The sequence below is a fragment of the Pavona decussata genome, unplaced genomic scaffold (assembly GCF_977016875.1).
Source record: "Pavona decussata unplaced genomic scaffold, jaPavDecu1.1 SCAFFOLD_280, whole genome shotgun sequence".
Taxonomy (NCBI): Eukaryota; Metazoa; Cnidaria; class Anthozoa; order Scleractinia; family Agariciidae; genus Pavona; species Pavona decussata.
Window position 1 is genome coordinate 799961 of NW_028145681.1, and position 24768 is coordinate 824728.

The following is a 24768-nucleotide window of genomic DNA, read 5'->3' on the forward strand; positions in this document are numbered from 1 at the left end:
GTAATAGATCAGTGGCAAAGTTGAAGACTGTGTTGAAGTTGGGAAAATTTCAAAAACTTTGTTATCTACAAATCAAGTGTCTAATCAAACGCGATCAGTCATTTCTAATATATTTATTTTTAATATTTTTCACAGATATTTTGTTTTATGAAAGTCTGAGAGCTTTAACCTAGACCTTCTAGGAATTTTGAAATGGCAAACTAAAAGTGTTATCCGTTTTGTTTTCAATCATATGATTCAAAGTAATGCTGATTGTCTGTTCGGACGACAACAGGTACATCATCAAACGTTGTGCAATGCGGCCTCCTTCGCCGTTTAATAATTTCATTCACTAGTTTCTTTTTGTAAATCTTCCAGTCTCTGTCCTCGATGTAGTACTTAAATGCCTCCTTCTGTGACAGAAATGCTTCACTCAGTTTTTGTTTCAGTCCTTCCAAAGCTTTTCCTCGGTCCTTTTTCACCACGATTAGTCTACTGATCAATACACAGTGCACCTGTCAAGAGTAAAGGGCACTCTGTTAAACTCATAAACCTTTTTTATCAGATTTTTTGCGAACCGGGACACCCAACCAGAAAATTGAACAAAAATGCTTCCAATAGTAGAGCAAATTCAAATAGTATTTTAGCACGGAACAGAAGCTGCTGTTGACTTTCCGAAAATGCTAGCTGAATTTATTTCGCACTAGAGACATTTTTGCTTCTTCGGAATTATTTCTTTCGTGTTTGAAAATGCGAGGTGACATTTCACCAAAGCCTAGAAAACATAAACTTTTCATCACAGATAATCCGAATTTCTGACATGATTATAAGGCCTTCAGTCAAATTGCTTATTTTTGTAACCTCAATTTAACCTCCGAAGACATATCCCCATAAAACTCCATTAATAAGCGTGCTAAAGAAAAACGTATTTTGGTAGGGTGTCTCTCAACACGTCCCTGTTTTACACGCATATCAGTGCCAATAAACCCTAATCTGATCGTTGATGTAGACCGGCGTGTAGTGTTGTTGTCCATGAAGCGCTTCCTAATCGTGACCTGTGACCAGGCCGGATTTAACCGAACAACGCTCTAAATATTTTCTTGATTGCGCCACTGATGGTGGTGCTTCAAGAAAATCTCACTCCAATAATTGATGGCCCTTGTAACATTAGCCCAAGAAGACAACTTTAATACCCGAAGGAGACTTTATCAGAAATAGATATTGCTATCTTCCGACCCTTCCAAGTTGGGCTGATCTGATCTTCCTAGGACCCAACGACGGAAATATAGTTTTTGGCTTATACGCGCGCGAAGCCATATTAAACGCTGGCGGGAATTTTACAGTAGCTTGATTCCACGAAACTTGAATCTCCTCGGAGGGTGGCCCTATAGCTACTTGGAACTTTAACATGGCTTAAACAAACAAAACAAAAAGTTGGCTCTCCTGGGAGGGTTATCCAAGGAAGCAGACAGGGTGGCCCTACCTCTCATGTAAACGAAAACGAAAATACAGTAGAGGAGGGTGACCCTCCTTGGAGGGACACCCTCCCTCCATGTTAACAGGCCCTATTCCCTAAACAGAAATACTGAAACTGGCAGTTTCAGCGTGAGAATACCTTATATCGGGGACCCGATCGACTTATTAGTGACTGGAAATGGATTGTTCTAGGGAGATCTTTTCCTTGGCTTAAGTTGTTCGAGACTCACCCTTCCAATTGAGATGATAAACGTTTTCTTTAAGTCTTCTCCAACTCCAAAGAAATCCCCTTTCTTAAGTACGTGAATGGTGAGGTATTTCTTTACAAGTCTTTTCTTGTTGTTACTCTCGGTGTCTTCCCCAGTGAAGTTGATGGGTGGAAGTTTAAGCTTGGTTTTACCACACGAGGATTCGCTATGGATCATTGTTATTTCTCTAACTACTCTACATTTCCCTGATTGGATGAAAAACACGTTGTCAGCTGGACCATCGATGTCGCCAATAATCAGCTGCAATCAGAGAAACGCGTGAAGAGTCAGTAAACGTGGATGTAGACACGAGGGGGACATGTGGCAGCGACAAAATAACGTGCCACGCACACGAAGGGACATGGCATCCCAGCACTAAAGGTTTTGTCCCTAGTGTGACTCCCTCGGGTGCGGGCTCATTTCCCGAACAGCGGCTGGTGACATGGCGTGGGAATAAAATCTCCCCAGAACAGGCCATTTCGATTCCGAGTTGCTGTTAACCTCGTTATGAAAGCGAGGGTAAATGCAAAGCTTTTCATATGAAAATTAGTTTTGTTTGCATATGAATGAAAACTAATTTTCATAATATAATATAATATAATATATTTTCATAATCTTCTCGGATAAGGACGATAAACCGTAGGCCCCGTCTCACAACACTTCAATGTTCATAACCCTGTGGGACGTTAAAGAACCCACACACTAATCGCAAAGAGTAGGGCATGGAGTTCCCGGTGTGCTGGTCTGGTCTTTGTGCTATTTCATGATTCATGGGTTGGGTGGGTTGGATGAGGTCGCTAATGGACATATGCTGATGTCCGATCTCACCCTTGCACTGTAGTAATGTAAACCGCATTTGAATATGCATATAGAAAATGCGGTATATAAATACCATTACCATTACCATTAATAAAAACTTTGCACGTAGCCTCGCGTTCATGATGAGGTTCAAAGTAAATCAGAAATGGCCTATCTTGTTGCACGGGTATATTAAAAAGGCTGGCTTTCATTAGGGATACAAGCATAAGGATAGGAAGCTACTCAGGACAGCAATGATATAAACATAAGTATAAGGAAATAAAGATTGATTTTTGTTATGCTGTTCTCACAAGGAAAAAAACACAACATAAGGAAAATCATAAGCCATGGGAAAACTAACAAATTTCTTTTTTCTGGTGCTCATTCTCAAGCGTTGTGTTAATTCCTAGTCAGAAACAACGCGTGAGAAAAATCACTCTGTTCTTATTCCTTGTGCTAATGCTTGGCTTATGTTGGCCTATGTCGTTGTTGCCATGTACAAAGAAATTTGTTAAGAGGTCTTTTAATTCCAAAAATAGAGGAAAAGTTCCCCGGGCTTTCCGGGAAATATTCTTCATCTGTATTTAACAAGTTAAGGTAACACCAGTCAAATGCAGTTATTTTTACTCTTTATGGAGCACATGCAGGGCTCGGTTCAGTCGAAACCTGTTGATTAAACGTTAATCTTCATCTCCCCTGTTAAAATGGTTTTGAAAGCTACTTTTAATCTGAAAGGTAAAGAAAAGTCTAAGTCAAAACTGGGAACAAAGTTCACGTTAACCCTGGGTTCGCTAAATCGCACTTCAGTTGAACAACTGGGCCCGGTTGTTCGAAAGCCGATTAACGTTACTCCACGCTTCGAAATTTAACCGAGGTTTTCTGCTCGCTCGTTAAAATTGTTTTTTAACTCTAATGTTAAGCTAGTGGTAAAGAAACGTCAACGTCAAAAGTGAGGGACAAAAATCTTTATTGTTGTGTAATTAAACTCGAACCAAAGTTGTTGTTAATCCAGGATTAGCTTAATCGGGCTATGAACAACTGGACCCAGGGCCCTGAAATAAAACTCCTTTATGTATAGTTAAATTGATCGAACTCTAAATAAATTAACTCCAAACGCTTTCAAGCCTTTTTTCAACTGTTTGGAAGCTATTATATTTACCGCGGGCTTGTGTTCGTGTCGTAGCGAACACTGGCCAGTCCAATTCGGCGGCCTTGTTACTCTTAAAATCAGTGTTAAATGCCTTTCAGTAGTCTGATAACTCATTCTTTGTCTCCCTGTTCACGTACGCTAATAAGATCGAACTTAATATGCTGATAAAAAAGAGAGACCAGCAACTGTTTCAGCTGGTTTTAAAAGTGGGGCTTCTGGACACACATAAATTTCAGTTTGCAATTAAAAAAAAAGCATTAGAAACACATAATTATGAGGAGGATTGGTGAAAGCTGATGACACTTCTGAAAAACGCTCGAGTCGTTTTTCATCTCTTGAATCAGGACGATGGTCGCAAACGTATCAAAGGCAATGGGCCTTTGACAAAAATACACGGTGATTAATTATGACAGGTTATTATTCGCGGACAAAAGTATTTGCTGGAATTTTTTTGTCAAATGAACTGACAAAGACCTCCAAAAACACAATGGAGTGGATGGCGTCATTTTTATAAGAACGCCAGGCCGAGATCAGTTAAAATTGTAAGAGCACAGTAGTTTTACACAATTATTTTGAATGGTGACAGTCTGGTCATCCTCTCTTGGTAGAGTACATGGTTTCTGGTCTCGTCTACATTTATTTACTGAAATACTTTGCCACGTAAACTCAGTTAAGAACTTATTTCAGACGAAAATCGCACCCCAAACGAAAAATCTCAAAAGGAAAATTCAGTTCCGGCTCAGGCCCTGCAAAAATTTCCGTCGGTGACAGGAAGTACGACCACTGGCTATCATTAATTTTACAAGTGGTGGGATTGATACTATAATAAATATCAGGGAGTGTCAGAAGTATTTAAAACTGAATTTAAACATTTCTGACACTTTTCGGTATTTGTTATAATCACGCAACTTTCCTTTCACCATTTATTGCTTATTTTTCCTACCATGAGGGACAAGTGTCACAACGTACCTCATTAGGTGGATACTCTCTCATCTTTGTATGTGTAACTATTGATCGAATCTCCGTATTGGCCCAGTCTTTTAGGGCTGGCTGTGAATTAAGTATCGTTAGCTTCCTCTCCCACTCGATTTGATGACTGTTACGCAACACCTGAAACAAGCAATCATGTGTACAAGGCTAATACTTAGAAACACTCCAAGCGATTGTCAACTGCCTTTGCCAAACCGTCTCCTTTTTCGAGTCTTGGACAATTATTTTAATCGAATAGGAACGCGTTTACGGACCTTTACGGGACACGGCAAACGTGAGATTCGCGTTTACTTTTTCTTGAAAAAATTAGTACACAGATGAGAATTCTGGCCTTTGATGCTAACGCAAAGCTACTCAATTTTACTGAGAAAAAGCGAGCGGCAAATATTCAGTCGATTTCCTGAACATAGAGTTCGAAAAGTTCTAAAATTCCCCGAAAATCCGAAAAAAAAGCTTTCCATAAAATCACGAAACCACCGAGCTTCAATCCAAAATCCAAATCTGTTTATTTTGCTCGCGCGACAGATACCCCTCGCCATCAATTTTAAAAGTTACAAATTAGCCAATGTGTGAAAGTAATTCTAAATCTTCCTATTAATGAATAACTAGAAGGGCTACTAGCTTACACATTTTAGGTTGTCAGTTATTATGTACATTAGAGGGGAGGGATAGCGCACTCCTTAGTGGAACTTGTTAGAGATGTCGATGCCTCTTAGTGCAGAGGTTTTCTTTGCACGTTTTATGATTATGCGGAAAAAGCAGATCTTAGAAAGGGCTGCAACAGAAAATTGGGAGTAACCGCGCATTTTTCAGAGAAAATTAAGCAAACAATACATAACTAAATTGGAGCTTAATTATCTCTGAAAAATACGTGGTTACCCCTAATTTTCTTTTGTATTCTAATAACCCATGCTGAGATCTTCATTTCCCGGACAGTCAAAAGCAAGCACCGTTCTTCAGAAACCCAAAGTCCTTGGACCACTTCGACTTCACGAGATGCGCAGAGTGTATGTGCAACAGCAAAAGGAGACATCACCCTTAGATGGAGCTCTAACCATCCTATAAACATTCATCTATTCAAGCTAACCATCTGTTTACTAACCTCGTCGAAGTCTGGTTTATCAACTCTCAGAAACTCTGCATCTTCTTTGCATATGATTGTTGCTGTTCTTCTGATGTTGTGAAGCAAAGCCAACTCGCCAAAAGCATCTCCTTCGGCCATTTCACCAATAACCTATAACAGTGGTGTGGCCAATCAGAATAGATAAGTCAGCTTTGCATTTAACTGTATCCGGCTGCTTAATGGCATTGCCGCGATCAGGGCTTTTCAAACATTCGCCAGCTATGCAAGATGGGACCAAGCTAGGGCAGCAATCAATAAGATAGTTTTTCGTATTCAGAGTAAGTGCGTCGAAAATCAGTACATTCGTGTAATAAGGAATTTCAAATCAACTTATCTTGATAGCATGTTTTTTTTAAATTTTTTTTTTATTGAAGTTCAGCAATGAAGTCGCGGCTTGTGGCTGACGTCGGTCGCATCATAGCTAGCGAATCGGCTTTGAAAATCCGTGCTATCTGCTGATATTGACCTGTTTATGCTGTTCACCAGTATTTCTATCTTGTTCCATCCGCTCCACAATCACTGAACCCGATACTATGAAGTAAAATGAAAGGCCAACGTGTCCTGAAAAATAAATAACAAGAGCGGATCAAGGAGACAACCTTTACGGTGGTTTAAGAGACTCTATATCAACACATCTAGAACCCAATACTCTGTATATTAAACGTGCTGTTGGTCACTACTCAAATCACAACCGTACCACTTTTAGCAAGTCAGCTGACCGGAAAACATAAAGCACACAGACAAGTGCAAAAAAAAAAAAAAAAAAAAAACCAAAAAGAATAAAGTAAAACAAAACTCAACATCAAATGTGCCTGCGCTTGAAAGAAATTAAGTATAGGTCGGCTCAAATGAAGACATTTTTAATTTTTTCCTTTTAGAATGATGTTTTTACCGTGTTAAAATAAAATAGTTATTGCTGATTACGTAAATTTAAACATTTTCTTCAATAGAACCTAGCTTGTTTGTCAATCAATAGAGCAGCAGGATATGATTATAATTCTATTACATTATTATGTTCGATAGGTAGTTGTACAGTTTCAGATGATCTATTTGTCAAGCGCAGCCTCACAGTACAGTGTAACATACCTTGCTTTATAACAACTCTTCCTGTCTCAAACATGTCGTAGTATAACACTTTTGCTAGTTCTCTCTTGACGTACATAGGATATCGGTCAAAACATTTTAGTTTCTTTACAACCTGCAGTACTACTTCAATTTCTTCGTCAGTTCTGTTCCAGGAAAGCTTTCTTAACGTTTTCTTGACATATGGCGACAGAAACCCACACGATTGGACGTGAGGTTTAAAGGCTAGAGAGAGAAAGATGGGAAAAGTAATTAGAAATACACCCTGATATTGTAAATGATTTGAACCCAGGAGACATGTCATAACTTGGCGTAAATTATCTGTGTGAGTGTAGTCTTCGGGAAGGACTGTTTGAAGTGACATTGATCATGACTAACGCTTCAACGGAAGTCATCTTCATAGTCAAGTAAATTGTGGAACGTCAGTAGATGGTTATCGACCTGATTGGTCAACGAAGTCGTGATGTTATTGGTTGTTTGTCAGTGAAGCCATGATGTTATTGGCTGTGAAGACTGAAAAAAGTGATTGGTTCGTTTCGATCAGTCTTTTGTAAGTCAAACGTCCGTTAGCCTATTGTTAGTAAAACTATGTATTGTTTGTCTGTTTTGTTGATGTTATCAATAAGTCGTTTGCAAGGTGCTAAGTTAGTAAACCAGTGAGTCGTTGATAATAATTTGTACTGTAGCCGGTAATGCACTTGGCAGAGTCCCATTCGATTCTGTGGATGATGATGTTTAAATGCAAAGTTTGAAAAAAGGTGGCTTTGAGCCCCTCCGGTAGAATTTGTTTAAACGTTGCAAAAAATTGTATCTAAACATTCTGATTAAAGTTCCATAATAAAAAAATGGAGGTCACCGAACTCGTTTTTGAGTTATAACCACATAAATGTAAAATTAGGGTTGGTTTTTTTTTACAGGTTTTACTGTTGCTATGGTAACCCATGATGTGGAGAAAATCACCATAACTTGTTCACCAATGTTTAAGCATTCTTTGGCCACCATTGTTGTTTTTTGCGCCATGTCGTCGCGTAGAATGCCCGGTCACATCCGGGAGTTTTGCAAGCATTGGTAACGCTTGAGCCACCTGGTGGTCTTTAAAACATGGCAGAATTGTAGGCTTTTGACAACTTTCAGTAGATCTTTGCCTCTTGTTGTGGCTGATCTGTAACGATTTCTAAATGGGTACCACCGGAATCGAAATGACAAGAAACATCATATTCAAGATCTTACCTTAGATTTTCACCAAGTTATCGCATCGCTGTGTTTTTTTCCGCTAAAAATCAAGCTGAATCTCGCCATTTTTGTATGAGAAGCACGTTTGAGGACTTTCACGGATGGCTTACGACCAAAGTTAGTGGAAAATGCGAAGGGTACCACTGGACATGTTGTCCTCTATAGCATACCATCAAAGCCATAACAGTCGTTTACACCAAGGAATATCATGCAATGTGTTTTTCTTCTTCCTTTGAATTTAGGCCAAACCCTTGAGGGGAGGTCCGCGCGAAGAAACTTTCGAGAAAACGTCTTGAAAACTCGTAAAGAAGATTTCACGGATCGAGCGGCCATATTTTTTGTTTATCATGGTGCGAACATCATGTAACACGTCATGTATTGTCCCTAACTTCATGTATGGTTCATACAGTGATGCAACGGTAAAAAACGGCAAAACACTGACCCCCACCCGGACGGGATATTTTTGGTTGACCGCGCCTGACTGGGAATTCTACGCGACGGTTCTAGCTTAGCAACGTATACCGATTCCTTGTTAACAGATTTAAGAATATGTAGTGTGCCTACGTACCGTTTACATTGAAACTCAACCTTCCCTTTCCGTCTTCTGATTTTGCAACAAATCCTCTGGCTCGGGTGTGGTCATCTGACTGCCGCACTTCCTACGAGGCAAGCGCATGGAACCAGCAGAGAAAAAAACATGAACCACTTCATTCAGTATAACAGTTCGTGACAGACATTCAATTCAGTTGTGCTAAATTACAAGGATGTGAGATTAATTATTTTTCTTAAAATTGGTTTTCACCTTGAGTACAGAAGACCATTTTCTTTGTTTAGTGATGGCCTTGGCGACCTTTTTGAAGCTCATAGCTCCCCCGGCTTGTTTCTGCCAAAGTGTAGGCACGGCTTTTGGGACTTCATTAGCACTCGGTGTTGGTGCGGCTGTAGGGTCGTAATTTTCCTCGTCAAATTCTGGTAAGAGGTATGGGTTTGTGATACTACTCGGTCTTCGACCACTCGGACGTACATCAGTAGCTGAAGGCTTCTTTCTCGATGATCCAGTTGTTCTGTCCTTCATTGTCGCTTTAAATTCCCTAACTTCCACTTTCCTGTGAAACAATGTGATATTTGAGAGCGTCTTTTCAGGACTGTTGTAAAAGAAAAAACTATCCCGTCGATTGTAATAGACGCAAATAGCGTACTCAGCTAATTTGAGCTTTACTAAGCAGAAGACAGTAGCTGGTACCAAGCTACGTGGTTGCGTAGCATTCGTTTTCGTTTGACATGTCGCTTTTATGTTTGTACTTGTGCCTGTGCTTGTGTGGCTAGTGAAAACCAGGCTTTATGGAGCTCAAAAAACAATTGTAGGATTTACAATTTCTCGCTTAAAATTTAGGATCTTGCTATATGGAAAGGCTAAATTAATCCGGCTCACCTGGAAAAGTTAATTGTCACTGGAGTGCCGAGTATTCTGTGCTCACAACGGCGTGCCGCAGTTCACTTGATTTAATACTAAATTATTGCGTTCCAAAGTTTTGTGACGAAGTTAATTAAAGCTGCGTACGCAATTTTCGTCGCTTAAATAAAAAAAGGACTTTTTGGGTATTTTATCACGAAGCTGTGGCGTTGGACCTTTTTAACAAAAAATAATTTGAAAGAGACCGGCTAGTTTATCAAGTCTCAAGTCGAGTTAATGAATGTTGTCTTAAACGTCAGTGAAATCGTATCAAAACTGAAACACTTGCAAGGAAACTCTTATCCTGCTCTTTAAACTAATGTGTCCTTGAAAATAGAACCAAATCAAGCGCTAGTACAACTTTATGCTGCCTTTGGTCATTGTTTTTCGTTAATACTCTGATAATTCGGAGCGTTTCTACACTGTCTAGTTTTATAGCCGCGTTCGAGAAGAGAAAATCCTGCGTACCTATTGCGCATCTGATGTGTCAGAACCTGAAGTATTCGTGCGCGCGCAATTACTGAATTGTGATGTAGTAACTGTCATTCTTTCATCCTGTGTCTACTCTTCACATACACATGTTTTGTTAAGATAACTCTAATTGACACTTAGCACTCTTTGAGCTAGGAAGAAGCGAAATTTGTCACTATGTATCAAAGTGAAGCTTTGTCTTCCTCTTCGAATGAAAATTGCAGTGAAAAAGAAGAGAAAGTTCAGGATCCCAAGGCAGAAAAGAAAGTGGGGCCTTTGGAGAGATTTCGAAGCCTTGCACGCTCGGTCCAGTCACAGGGTCGGTGGACAAAGGCTTTGCAATCAAAAATTGCAGAGGAACACAGTAAAGAATTCAACATCAGCCAGCAAAGCGGTGGACATACTGAAATTTTATCTTTCAATGTCAGCGGTAAGAAATTTCTTTCTCTTTTTGTGCATGGTTATACTCATTTTACTTTTAAAAGCTTTAGCAGACTTGGCACACTGTTTTTCAACCTACTATCTGAGGGCCTTTCTAAACTAGGAAACATTGCTGGATAAATATCATATCTTTAATGGGTAAACTGGCAAACCTGTGCCAAATTTACACACTGGAAGCGATGTTGTTTAGTTCAAGATGTAAAATTGTCTTTCCGTGGTATATTGTTCTTATGCAGTTAGACTAGCGAACGTTTGCGTGCGCACCATTGTTTTTTGCAAGGTTTCCTGGTTAAGCCAGGCCATTATCAAAAACTGCGGCGAATACAGTCCACCGCAGTCCAGGAACGCGTATCTTGAAATGAAAAGAAATATGCGTACGTAAGTTTGGATTGGGAAATCACTCGAGGTCACCGATATTGCTTTTTATTTTCCTGGCTTTAGAATTGCAATAATCGTTCAAAATTGACCGGTCAAACTTTCAAGGAAATTCAGTTTTTTTTTAAATAACTGATAAGTCACGTACAAGGCTTACAAACCTTTCGTTTCAAAATATATGTAGAATTTTATTGTCAACATCATAAGTAGTAACATATATACCATCGTGATACATTTGTGTTTTGGTTAGCAAGACAGTAATACGTTCTACATTTCCATTCTGTGAATTCCGCATTTTCTCGAACATTTCAAGACAATCTAAAGCAACTGACAAAAATAAAACCAACGCGAAAATAAAAGGCATAAAGAAATTTACTGCGATCTCCATCAAAGCTTTTTCTGTCGGTTATGAACATTAAATAAAATTACAGTAAAATTGCGAAAGTAAAAACCCGCCGAAAACAGGGAGCCCCAAAGGCTAGTTTCGAAAGTAACGAGGGTCGTTACTTTCAAAATTTTACGGTTATTACTTAGAGCGGTTTTCAATTGGGTGTCAAAAGTAATCTCGCGTTTGCTTTGGTTTTGCATTACTACGCTCTGTGATTGGTCAACAAAACTCGCGCCACTTTCTTAACCAATGGGAATCCAAACCAAAACCATTCGTGTTTTGGCCGCACGCGTTTTCCCGCGCTTGGCGCCGGTTACATGTATTTGCTTCGAATTCTGATTGGCTCGTAGTGTTGTTTACATCTGTTGCGATTGGCCAGAATAATTGCTTTGGTTTGGTTTTACGACACTCAATTAGAAACTGCTCTAATTTCAAAGCTAGATTCTTGCGATTCCTTCACGGCTCTTTGTAATCATGATCTTGTTTCCCTAGCATTCAAATCAGCTGTTCACTCCTGTGGAAGCCTGTCCAAGAAAGCCAAACTTATTTTGATGAAAAACCGATTGCAAAGAAAACCCGATGAACTGCAGGTATGATGCTTAAAGTAATCTGAACCCGTGTTTTTGCTACTCGCGTCCACGCTATCATGTCTTTCAAAAACTGTCACTGTCACAAGGAACCCCAGCGAAAAGGAAGACAGGAACTTGATGTATTTGACAATGGTGTCAACATGGGTCTCCGAACTTGAAAATTTTGGTCGAACTCTTTATCAGAATGTTAAATATCAATTGTAACCAAAACTGCTTTACTTGCTTTGGTGTACCTCTAGGCCTGATACTAGGATAATCATCTCACCTCCCGATTATTTTCAGATAATCTACAGCGTCGTGGATAAACTTAAATGCTTCAGTCGTTACACACCGCTGATTAGAAGAGAGCTAGCCGCGGTTGTGTATTATCAACAGTTTGAGGACGGGAGAGTGATAGTTCAACAAGGTTAGGAAAATAAGAAAGATAACTAATCAAAATGTAACGATTCTGGGACAAAGAACTTAAATAAAATATCACAGCTTCAATGAACGTATGAATGAGCTGAAAAATTGAGAGGGACTGGAACGGGCGATCTCGCTCAATTTCGTACCCAGAGTCCATGGGCCCTTTGGCCAGCGAAGGGTACAAATCATTGTTGCGCCGCTAGCACCAAGGAAATAAAATGAGATGATGGCCTCGTGTTGTCTTCCATTTCCTTACTAGCTAGGGCTAACGCTCAGTAGGATTTCCATAGGTTCACTTAGCACTTTAAGGTGGCTCCATACGATTTTCACTTATAATATGGCGCGCGATACGTTACACATCGAAAGCCAGTTTTCTCCAGTTTTGTTTCTACCTATTCATTGAAATCACTCAAAATGTAATTATTCAGAACAAAACTGTGTCCTCGAACCCTCGCTGGTAAAATAAGTTCTTTGAGTCTGGAGTTAAAACTACTCCAACACAGGCGTTTGTCAGCGTGTATTAGGCTTTGATTTTTAATTTTTTTCAATTTCCTTCGGTGAAATCTTCTAAAACTCTCACAGGGGATAAATCCTGACCAGGAAAATTTTTTAAGAGCAAAAAAGGCAGGGGTTACAAAGGCAGATTCCTTGCTTTTTGCAAATTTGTGGTTTTTACGATTGCGTAAAAACTTGTCTCATAAATTTTTGTAAAAATTAAGCCCTAATTAGAGCAAATTATTTGAAATCTCTGTGCCAGTTTTTAGGAAATTTCACCGAAGGAAACGCGAGAAAATCCAGATGGAAGTTTACATTTTCACGGACCATAATGACATCTTACAATAGAAATTCGCCAAGATCGCTAATTGGGCATGCGTGAACTTCACATCAATGGGCCTGTTTTCGTGAGCGAATTGGATGGAATTTGCGACTTCGGTTATCTTTGAAGGCACGAACAACATTACTTCGGTTTATAAAACTATGATAGAGAATACTTTCTTTGAAATGCTTTTGTTTTCTACGCTAGGCCTATAATTTGAGCAGTACAATTGACTTGTTCGCTGTTTTGCTTGAGCTTGCGGCAGCTAGCGCGCGCACATTACAAAAGCTCGCATAATCAAGTGCGCGCGCGAGCTTAAAACCCTAGGGAGACACCTTAAGGTACACAACAGAGTTAATTCTCTGATCCATCATCTTTTGGCCAGCGGTTGGACGCCTGCTGATTGGCTGCTCTGTTAACTGCTCTGTCGTTCAGTTGTATTACTTACCGTAGGATTTCTGCGGTGATAAACTTCCAGTTCACCCAGAGTCTTTCCAGGCGACTAACCGCTGGCCAAAGAGCCTGAGGACTTTGGATATGAGATTAGCGAGTGCTCCTATGGTGGCTCTCATATGATAATACATATAAATCGAATGAATGGTCAGTAAACCAAGTGAATAAAAGAGTGATACCATGCCGATAAAAACTTAACCTTTCAACTAACGCAATTGTCGTGATTCTCTTGAATTCTTGTGTCATTTTTTTCCAACGCAGGTCATCCTGGAAGGTCGATGTATTTCATCGTAAGTGGAACTGTTTTAGTTCAAGTAGCAGAGAAAGACAAATTCACAGGAATCACCAACAAACAGGTTACTGCCTCCATTATTTGTTTTGCTGCTAAGAACTTTTTCCAAGAAGATTGTCTCTTGATTTAGTTGCAGACTCAACACATGTGTCAGTGAATTGAAGGCTGTGTGAACAGTTATTGTCAAAGCAAGCCAGGATATTCGGATTTTCCTGCTAAATTGATCTCAGAATCGGAGATCGACAACTCAAAATGGATGAGACCAAGAAATCAATTAAATGTGGTCTCCAAACAGAACCTTTTCCGAGATTTCCAAAAATACTGTAGAAGATAAAAACCTAATCAAATTTTAGTTTACAAAATCTGACAGGCTGCAGCTCAGTATGGAAAATTTTTGTTTTGTGGAACAATCTCCATCGTTCATTAGTTGATTGTAATTCAGTGTATACCGTTAAAAAAGCCCTATGGAAGCCATTTTAAGTAGTGACTCATTTTTCTACAGATTTAATATGTTATGCTTTTGATTAGTGAATTATCAACTCCTTATATTGCTTGAGTATTTTATTGTATTTTATTCAGTTTTTATTTGTTTAGATAGTTTTTTTATTCTTATGTGACAGTGGCGGATCCAGAGGGAGGGTCCGGGGGTTCTGTTACACCTGTGGGGTTTTTTTTACTACTTGTTTGACACTAAAGTTCTTGCATCGACAGGATAGCATATCACTATTCAATTGGTTGATTTTTTAAAAATTGTTTTTCCATTAAATTAAATTCCAGGCATATTCAAAAATGTATTTTTTTTTGGGGGGGGGGGGGGGGTTGGGTACCCTCTGGTGGTCTGCTTGCCTCTGCTCGCAAAGCAGTATTGCCTGACCTGCGTTCACAGAAACATGTGCTCTACTCTACTGAAAAAAGCTGACATAGCGACAACTCGGCCCCGCCATAACCTCGTTCTTTCAACCGGTCAAATCCAGTGAAATTCGAAATGAAACAGTACACTCCCTGCTAGTTCTGCCGAAGCTGAGCGTTCATTCGCCGGCTTGTGAAGAATCAAATTATATCTCAGAAACAGGATGTCTGAGGAGCGGTTGACGGGACTTGCACTCATGCACTTGCATCATGACCTTAATATTGATATTGACGACATCTGTACAACCTTTGTTATCAAAGCACAAGAGGAGGATTCCAAGGGTGCATCCTTAACGAGTAGAATTCATTTACACGGTAAGGGGCTAGGAAACTGACGTTAAATTGATTATAACGTGTAACCGGGAGAGGGGGAGGGGGAGACTATGGGGTGTGGGGGTTAAGTTATTTGCTGCAAAAAAGTTTCAACAGTGTTTCTGAATCAAAGTTTGGACCCCCACCCCCTATCAAAAATTCCTGGATCCGCCCATGCGTAAACAGTTATAAACCTTATCATAAAGATGTAAATATGTCGCAAGGTTTGGTCATAGGTTTTCTTGTATTTTCAGATCGTAGCGGAGATGTTTGCTGGTGACTCGTTTGGGGAACTGGCACTACTTCATGACATCAAAAGAGCGGCCACTATTATCTGTAAAGGACAGGCTGAGTTCCTGACAGTAGACAAACCAGATTTTGACATGGTACTTTCTTGTTAAATATAAGCGGCAATGTCTCGTTATTGTGGCTTTGGTTAAACATTTAAAGAATAAAATTAGCGAAAATATTTTATTTAGATTTCGCTGATTTCTATAAGCTTTTACTGTAAGATGATTCAAGGTGAGAAGTAACTTCGTGAAAGATGATCTCGGCTTCAATTGACTTATTGACAGTTCGTTTAATAACTGCGCATGCGTAGCGTCGGTTTAGAAGAAGATGAAAATATTCTCATTGAATTATCATACACGCGGCTATTCCATATTCCACTAAAACTGTGCTTTGGTGCTCCTGTTTATACAAGATATCCTTTTCCCGGGAGCTAAGCACTGTGGGCAAGAAGAACCAGTACGCAACTCTCCTGTGTCACTAACCACATTGTACTTTTTCTGCCCAGGTTTTGAAAAAAGGACATCAACAGGAATGGGAGACAAGAATTTCGTTATTGAAGTCACTGCCTCAGTTCAAAGACTACTCTTCAAAAGAGCTACAACAAGTTAATAACACAGCTAGGCTTGTGGAGTATCCCCACAACACAGTGAGTCTTCTTACTCATTGCTCTTTCACGTTCACTTTAAATTAAATTATTTTTATGCCAGTCCTCTTCTGACCTGAGCGCTGTCAAACAGCCTTCCTATTTGAGAAAGATGTGTCATTCAGTCAGTGAAACAGGTATACTCGGTAAAAAGAAATTCGAGCGCTCCTTTCAGGAGTCGAACCTAAGACCTTCCGATTACTAGTTCGGATGCTCTACCACTGAGTTTTAAGGAGACTCGTGGGAAATAACCCATTAAACTAGGTTCATGTATCAAACACCCTGCCTACTGATGGGATTTTAAATGATATAATGTCACATTTTTTTCAGCCTTCCTCTTTATTTTTCACGACCTTAATCAGGATGAAAATGCTAAATAGAGTAGTTTTCAATTAAGTTTAAAAACGCCAAACACAAAGTTTGACTCTAACCAGGAGCTGCTCTAACTGAATCAAAACAAAAGTAACAACACAATGGACCAAGTAGAACTGGAACCAAACTCAATTAAATTGCGTCAAGCTCAAAGGACGTGTGAGAGCAAGTCACGAACAAACAAACACAAACAGCCAAAAACACAAGTTACGATTGAGTGCGTAGTTCGACTTCTGATTGGAGAGAAAATGGCGCGAGTCTCCTTAACCAATGACAAACTATAGTAAAGAAAAATAAACAAATGGACATTAATCTTCGAAGGTAGATTGAAAACCGCTGTAAATTTTAAATGACAACGGTAAAGACCAAGACAGTGGATGATATGCTATTCACTTCCCGATAGTCCTCAGGCAGTGATTTCGAACGAGATTTTTTTCATCATTTTTTTTTTTCAGAAATTTAAGTGACTTATTTGGCTGGCTATCATAGAATGCAAAGCAGTCAGTAGATCTTGCGTTGTTCGTCGTATTAACGCGCGGTCTTTGAAAGGACTGGAGCGAGCGAAGAAATAGAAAGTGAGACTGAATTCCGTCACGTGTGTGAACAGTTCTCCCCTTAAGTTTTCGGCTCTTTACGGCTCTCCAGTTCGCGCCTTCTGCTATTCGCTTTTCCCCTCCGTGAATTTCAAGAGAAATACCTAATAGTTTTACAGTCTAGTCTATAAATAAATGTTATCAACTCAGTGAACTCCCCTTAGTTATTAGTCTACTAAGCCTTATATGAAGCCTATTCGAATAAGATATATAGGAAAATATTTCGTATTGTTCATATTAGCTACAAAAAGAACGAATGCTAATGAAGGTTGTTTTATCAGTATTCAGAATAACGTATACAAATGTGACATATCAGTGATTATTGCATTTCTCCGTCTATGTACGAAACTAATCTATTAAATCTTAAAGGTTTATCCAGACTCACAAGTTAGCCCCCGTGACCTTTTATAACAATTTTTGTTGAATTAATTATATTGCAGTTTACCTAATTCAACTGATAAGATTGTGCATTTTCTGATAGTGGATTTCTAGTTATTTATACTAGTATTCAAACAATAATTAATACATCAACCCGTTTAATTTGATTATTATCACTGTTATTGTTATTTTGATTATTACTGAATTTTTTTTGAAACGCCAACTCTTTTAATTTTTTCCGCGTTATGCATTGCCTTTGCAATACCATATTAAACAATCTGCTAATATTTCCTGTGAAGCTGATTTGCTCTCGGTAAATTTGAAATTAAAATGCAATTTTGTTTGCTCCAAAGTAAGAAGACAGTCGATTAAATTGGTATGAAACAGGAAATTTAAATAATAGATAACATAATTAAATAAAGGAAAAGATTGCACTTCACCAGTCTGACCTCCAACACGCGACATTTAGTACTACATTTTGCTTTTAGCTTAACTGTCCTTCTGTATTTACAGTAACCCAGTGCGAGCAACACTGCTCGTAAGCGACCACCTCTGTTATTAATTTTTAATCACCATAAAATCTTAATTTCTTCAATTTTTCCACAAATTATTCGCCTTTATGACCATTCTGAGAACCACAAAAGGAGTTCTGAAATATTTGTGGGACTTTGTACTAAAAGGCGTTGCTGGATTGCTCAAGTTTGTGAAGAAATTATATTCAGTCAAAATAATTAAAAATTTTAAAAACCATAACATTCAGACAGATTACTCCCTGCCCCCATCAGAATGTAAGGACTGAAAACATAAGGCATCAGTTGAAAAACAGAGTAATTTCTACCGTGAACCACCGACTTAGTTTACCATTTACCAATGGCTTAAGTCAGAGACCAAATTTATACCCCGGTTATGAACATCGAGCTACTTCATGTCGGCGAAGTTTTCACATCCACGAGTGTTTTTGTTTCAAAACGGGAAAAACAACCCAACTTTCGCTTTATTTATTAAAAAAAACTAATAATAATCAATGCCATATGGCAAGTTGTATTCAGGGCATTTATTTTCACGAATAATACTCAAAACGTACAGAGATACACTTCATATCGAGTCAAGTATCGACCATGTCAACTCCGAGGGGAAGAAAGTCGAAGAGTAAATTCAAATCATATTACGTTTTCAGACATAATTTTTAATGTTTTCAATATTTATTTTATTTTCTTATGGAGAGAGCAATTCGTGGTTAAGACTGTTTTTGTAATGTTTGTACAGAAGGCGGAAAAATCTTAGTTCTTCACGCGGATAAAGCTCAGTGTAAGTTATAGACGCCACCGCAAAATAAACCTTTAGATATTCACAGATTCGGCTGCAGTTTCTTGGCTTTTGCCAAACGTTGTTTCAGTAATGTCAGGCAAAATGTCTGCTTTGCATACGAGCAAACAATATTCGGGTTATGAGTAACATGATGCCTTTGAACATGGCCGACTCTAAACGCGTTTCTTTTGAAATTTAGTAAGTCTATAGATTAATATAAAAATCATCGAAAAGTGAGAATCGGGGAGTTTCCTTAATCATGTTTAATTCAAATTTGATTTTGTGTTTACTTACAAATTTTATACATATTTATTTCATTTCCTTTGCCTGTATTTTCTCAGCAATTTAACAGATGCAAATCGCGATTTTACGTTTGTATTCAAAGATATTTTCGTAGTGAGATTATGCGATATTTTGTCTTTGCACGATATAATTGCCATATTTGGATAAAACCATGCCGTCTTATTAACTTTGCGAAAAATGATTGATAACTTTGTCTTTAAATGTGACAATACTTCATTTCAAGTCAATAAACTGTACGGCTTTGCGTGGTATTTGTGTGTCGGACACCATCTGAACAAACTAAAAATCATGTTCAAAATACATGTGGCGATCGGCAGTATTTGAAGGGTTAATTAAATTTTTATATCAGAAAAATCCAAAACAGGTTAATAGAAATTACGAAAAATATTTTCATTGGAAACCTATTTCGTTCGATCTACGGTTTCTCTCCTTAACTTTCGTCTCACGGAATGAAGGCTGTAACTGCACCACTTTAGAAAATATTCTTATTTGTTTTACACCTGTCTTTCAAAACACACAATGGCTTGCCGTATTAGTTGCCGCCTCAATGGTAGTTTATTTTCTCTAGTTTTCTGAAGCCATTATCTACTCCGTCCTAAGTTAGGCTACTTTAGGGCCACTCAATTTTCACGCGGAAAGCGTTGAAAAGGATTTAATGCGATCGACATCGATAACACGATGAAAAAGGACTTACTATCACCGACGATCACATAATTAGATTCACAGTGCCATAATATAAATGAACGAAAAAACGTCAATAATTTAACAAAGGCGATCAACTTTGGCCGACGGCTTGAAGGCACGTGTACATATATGAGTGGGCTCCTATCGCCGCAAGCTCTTTAGGAAAAGTCACATCTATGGCCAACGTTACCGCAAGTGCAGCCGACTTGTGTCGACAACCGACCTATACGTCTTTTGTCGCCCAGGCATGCTTCCTTATCGTCATTGCCATCACAACTCTTTTGGGGAATCTTTCGGTGTGCCTGACTGTATTCTTTAACAGCAGCCTTCACACGTTCACCAGTTATCTTGTCGCGTCATTGGCTTGCTCGGATCTGATGGTAGCCACATTCTCGCTGCCTTTTCGCATCCATCAGACTTTACACAACACCAGATGGTGCCTCAGTGAAAAAACTTGTGTATTCTGGATATGGGCTGATCTATTCTGTTGCTGCGCTTCCATCGGGAACTTAGCTTTGATAAGTATCGATCGGTTTCTCGCCACAAAATATCCCCTGAGATATCAGCTGATAATGACTCGGAGGACATCTTGGTTTATGCTGTCCTTCGTTTGGATTTACTCCCTCATCGTGTCGTCCTCTGGTTTAACGAACTGGACTTTTCCGGGTGGCGCGCTCGTTGGAATCAATGACGGCTGTTACAAGCCTGATCCTTACTTTTATACGTTTGCTGCGGTTGTAGGATTTTTCTTCCCGCTTCTGGTCATAATTTGTGCTTACTGCTATATTTTCAAAATCGCCATGCACCATTTCCGCGCGATATCAAGATTAACAACATCTGCTTTACCCAATGTACCCCAAAGCACCGAAACCCAACAAACGATCTACAAACAGCAACTGAAAGCTACTAAAACTCTAGCTATAGTCGTGGGTGCTTTTGTAATCTGCTGGCTACCGACTTTCATAATTATCTTGGTTAAAATGTGGTGTCAAACGTGTTTAAAAAATCAACCTGATAATCCTGAAATGCATGGTTTATTTTATTTTATTAATATTGCGTTTGTCTACACGTTACCAAACATCAACTCTGCGATAAACCCTTTTATTTATGTTATTTTTAGCAAGGATCTGCGACAAGCTTTTATCAAGACCTTTAGAAGTCTATATCAAGAATTATGTGATATTAGAGCGCGAACAAACTTGGAAACTACAAGTCTACGAAGCACGTAGGATTCATGCGATCACAAATTTGTGCGGAAAGCTTGTAAAGCTGTTTTCAATTCCATAACTCTTACGCCCGAAGTTACTGGCCTGCTACAAACCCATGCAATCAAAACAATTCATCGAGGAATTCTGAAGTCTTTATAAATTAAGACTTGTGTGATAAGGAAGAAATTAAGGAAACCCTAAAAATTTAAGAGCTTGTCGTTTAATCCACATGAGCTGGTTTTGATCACGGATTCGAGAGCCTAATAATCAGCGTATAAGTACGTTTGGCAACTGAGAAGTGTCCCTTTTGAAATATTATTGAGTATTTTTATTAGTTCAGTAACAAAAGCCCATATAACAAAGGTACCACCCTCACAACTAATAAAGTAAGATTATAAGTTTTTACTACCAGAGTTTGGCTTTGCAGTGCATCTAGAACATTTGCAAGTTAATTTCAGAGAGGAGTATTGCTTTGACGGGAATGATTCGAACTTGTGACGGCTATTTTATTTGCACTCCACCGCAGCTGAGCTATCAAGCCCTGTCAGTGGATCCACTTACGTCTTATATATATACGGATTATCCCATTAAGTTAAGTAAAATTAACTTTACTGACGCACACATTTGGCAAATAGAAAGCGCTTTGTGTTTCAAAAGTGGACCAGCTGTTATCAGCTACCTTCTTGTCACCAGTCCTCTAATAGCTACAGTGTAACTGAACACGCGGGGGATGATGGGAAGAAGGGAATAGTTGAATAGACGCCCGTATCAGATACTTCAACCTCTGCTTTTTTTATGTTTTACATTGGAAACGTGGCCGTGATCTAGCTTTATTTCCCTTCAAGCAGGAACATATTGTCGAATGCTGTCGTACCGCTTTCTTATTAAGCGGTTGGTAACGATATTGCTTATCTAATTAGTCGCTAAGTTTAAACTCCGTTGAAAAAAACAAACAAACAAACAATAAAATAAAATAGTTAAAATTAATTAAGATCAAGAGAGCCAAAAAATACTTACCTTCAAGCGTTAATATTTTTACGTTTCTTACGATTGTGCTTACTTGAGTATGTTATACCCAGTTTCCTAAAACGTAAACTATTTTCTACTGATAAGTAGTCAAAGCTGTGATTTATCAAGACAAGTTGAGCCGAAAATGAAAATTGAGATGCTTTCATTATTGGAAATTAATATTTGAGTCGGGGCAACTGAAAAATTGACATATGGTCCGGAGATATATTATCAGTTTAAAAGTTTAATAACTTTAATCGCCATTTGGTTACTGGTACAATACTCACAAGGCTATGTGTATCAGTTCATGAAGATCCAGGAAATAGAATCGCTATTTCGAATCTAGCACTTGCCTTCCCGAACTATCTGACAGTTGCTACACCGAGTGGAGTTATAGCACCAATTTGGCACTGAATTCATGTGCAAAGAGAGTGAGTGAGATCATTGTTTCAGTAATATACTCAATCACTTTACGTATGGCAGAGGTCATGGGTTTGAATCCCGATCAAATCTGATCTTCTTCAGGCTTTGTTTTCGCAACTGCTTTAAAAGTTGCGTACCGTAATTAACTGCGATGGTCTGTCGTTGTCATCCGCAGCGTCAATTTGAGAATTCAAGTGTATGGATCTTATATATTTCCCTTCCAATATACTCAACCATATAAACAAGAGATGAACAGGATAATTTTCCTATCCATTTTGAAAGTGCAGAATTTCAAACCAAGGTTGTCTCACTATCTCGTGCAGGGAACCAACGAGGCTGCTGTTATCTTACGGTGAGTCAGTTATTCAGACCGTGATTACGTTTTCCTGTCCAACAGGTGATTCTTCGAGACACTCGCATCCCTGGCGAGTTTACTTACTTCATAAGATCCGGAGAATGCCAAGTTGTACGAGAAATGACGCTAGTCAGAAGGAGGCCTGCAGTAGGGAAAAGAAGACTTATCCTACCCCCCATGAGAGCTGATGACAGTATTCATCCTACGTTCAAAATAAAAACCTACGATCACGTCAAAAAGTACTTCCTCGTTGTTTCTCGTCTTGGTGAAGGAGACTGCTTTGGAGTTGGGGAGGACTTGACTAAAATGAGCATTATTACTGTTAAAAAGGTAGGAGTGCTTTTGTGAGTTAAAAAGAGCCTTTTACATAAATTGTCCCGTGGACAACTTTGTGGATAATTCTTGGCTCATTCCGTCATTCCTCATTCCTGGGCCAATCAGATCCCTCGGTCGTCCTAATTTGACTCAGAATTTTTTGAGTGCACTCTACCAGTAAATAAATTTGTGTCCGACGTCTGGGTGATACCGAAGCAGTAATTTATCTCTTGGAAATGACGAAAAGTCCATTGTACTTGTTGTATACTTAGTGACTTAGCTCTTGTATGGAAGCGAGGCTAGCGTTAACTTTGTTTTGGTATTCACTCAAAGGTCTGGCCCCAGTTGTTCAAAGAACGGATTTTATCCACTGGATAATTCGCTATGTGCAAGATTTTCCCGATAGCCGTATAATTTGTGGTTAAAGTAGAAGCATATGTCAAATTTAAGTATGGGATCATGTGGAAAGCTTGCCAAAAGTGTTAGTCGGAGTACATTTGCTGCGCTGGATAGTGACTTATCCAGTGGATAAAGTCAATATCCGCTCTTTGAACAACCGGGCCCTGGTCAATAAACACATAGCTGTAACATGATCAACTACGTTTTTCAGGTTGAGATCGTTTTGGTGCCAAGAAGTGTTTTAATTAAACATGACCGAGGACGCAGCTTAGAGGAAATGAGGCAACAGCTCGATCGAGAGCTCCCCTCACGGAGCCAAGCTTTCCAGAGTTTTGTGACAGGCGAGAGATGGCGGCATTACAAGCTAGACGTGTTAGATAAATTGCGGACCAAAAAATGGGTCTTAAACCCAACGACATTAGAGGACGTTCCTCAGTCGGTTAGGAAACTACATTCTTATCAGCATGAATTTTATAGGAAGAAAAATCACTTACCACCAGTTCGGTAAATTACTAAAGCGGAAAAAAAAGGAACGTCTCATTTTCTAAAAAAGGAATGCTTGTTTAGTCAAGCAATGAACATTTCAATAAAACGTTCTTACTTGCTAATCACATTGTTTGTTAATGTATTAACCTTAACACAAATGGAATATGGTTGATCTTCGTATTTTTGTTTCCTCGTCGATCGCAGCCTTATCCCAGATACCGCCGGCGTTCCTACTGGTCAGCACCTGGGCCAGAGCTCGCGTGAGCGTTAGGTCACCACTAAGAATGTCCCCGCTCACTCTGGGAAGGAGGTTGCATTGTTCACGGTAGAACTAAAATGAACTCTTGTTATCAGTACGTTGTCTTTTTACCAGTCTACTCGGCCTTTTCTCTGTTTCTCTTCCTGTTTTACGAAGTTAAGTATTTTTTCCCTGACAATACCGTAACGATTCGATTGATTTACCCTCCGGGGCGCTAATTTACTTTTGGTAGCTCAAGGGAAGGCGCTTATAGGAGAAGAGTAACATGACCGCAGTGCTTATCATCCAAGGGTGAATAAAAACAATTAGTAAACGATAACAGGAAATGTTACACTGAGAGCTGTAACGACACGAGTTCGCATACTGTAGCCAGAGTAGCATTTTCTGTTCTTTTCTTTGTCAATGTCTTCAACAATTATAATGTTACTTCCTGATAGTAGAATACTGATAGAATTCAATTCAGTTAAAATAAGGAAAGCTAAATGAAAGCAGTTATTCTTGTGATATCATACTATGGGTGGGTGGGGGGGGGGGGGAGCACCTATTATTGGAACAGGGGGCGTTTATAGGAAGAGGGGGGCTTATTGGGAAATGTGGTGGGCTATTAACAAAACGACACTCGACCAAAGGGGAGTGCTTATTGGAAGAAGGACGCTAAATCGAATCATCACGGTAGCCATATAGTTACAGTAGCCATATAGCTAATTGCTGAGTGCTGAGTGCTGACTGTTGTTATCTTAAATTTACCTTGGGTTAT

The 24768-nt window shown here is 39.1% G+C and overlaps 3 protein-coding genes across 3 annotated transcripts; 2 read left to right on the plus strand and 1 right to left on the minus strand.

Annotated features, from left to right (window-relative positions):
• Positions 1 to 96: 96 nt before the first annotated feature.
• LOC146455332 (uncharacterized) lies at positions 97 to 9992 on the minus strand. Its single transcript, XM_085094430.1, has 9 exons — positions 9513 to 9992; positions 8883 to 9186; positions 8649 to 8739; positions 6851 to 7072; positions 6231 to 6325; positions 5744 to 5875; positions 4621 to 4761; positions 1686 to 1964; positions 97 to 494 (listed from the first exon to the last, which is right to left on the minus strand). The coding sequence occupies exons 2-9, from the start codon at positions 9153 to 9155 to the stop codon at positions 225 to 227; spliced, it is 1503 nt and encodes a 500-aa protein (XP_084950556.1). The 5' UTR covers positions 9156 to 9186; positions 9513 to 9992; the 3' UTR covers positions 97 to 224.
• A 106-nt stretch (positions 9993 to 10098) lies between these two features.
• LOC146455333 (uncharacterized) lies at positions 10099 to 23862 on the plus strand. The gene is made up of 8 exons (XM_085094445.1): positions 10099 to 10434; positions 11701 to 11798; positions 12081 to 12204; positions 13735 to 13829; positions 15241 to 15372; positions 15783 to 15923; positions 22595 to 22882; positions 23478 to 23862. Exons 1-8 carry the CDS (start codon positions 10182 to 10184, stop codon positions 23772 to 23774), a joined length of 1428 nt encoding a protein of 475 aa, XP_084950571.1. The 5' UTR covers positions 10099 to 10181; the 3' UTR covers positions 23775 to 23862.
• Positions 19636 to 21717, plus strand: LOC146455334 (putative G-protein coupled receptor No18). Its single transcript, XM_085094446.1, has one exon. It carries the CDS (start codon positions 19735 to 19737, stop codon positions 20785 to 20787), a length of 1053 nt encoding a protein of 350 aa, XP_084950572.1. The 5' UTR covers positions 19636 to 19734; the 3' UTR covers positions 20788 to 21717.
• Positions 23863 to 24768: the final 906 nt, after the last annotated feature.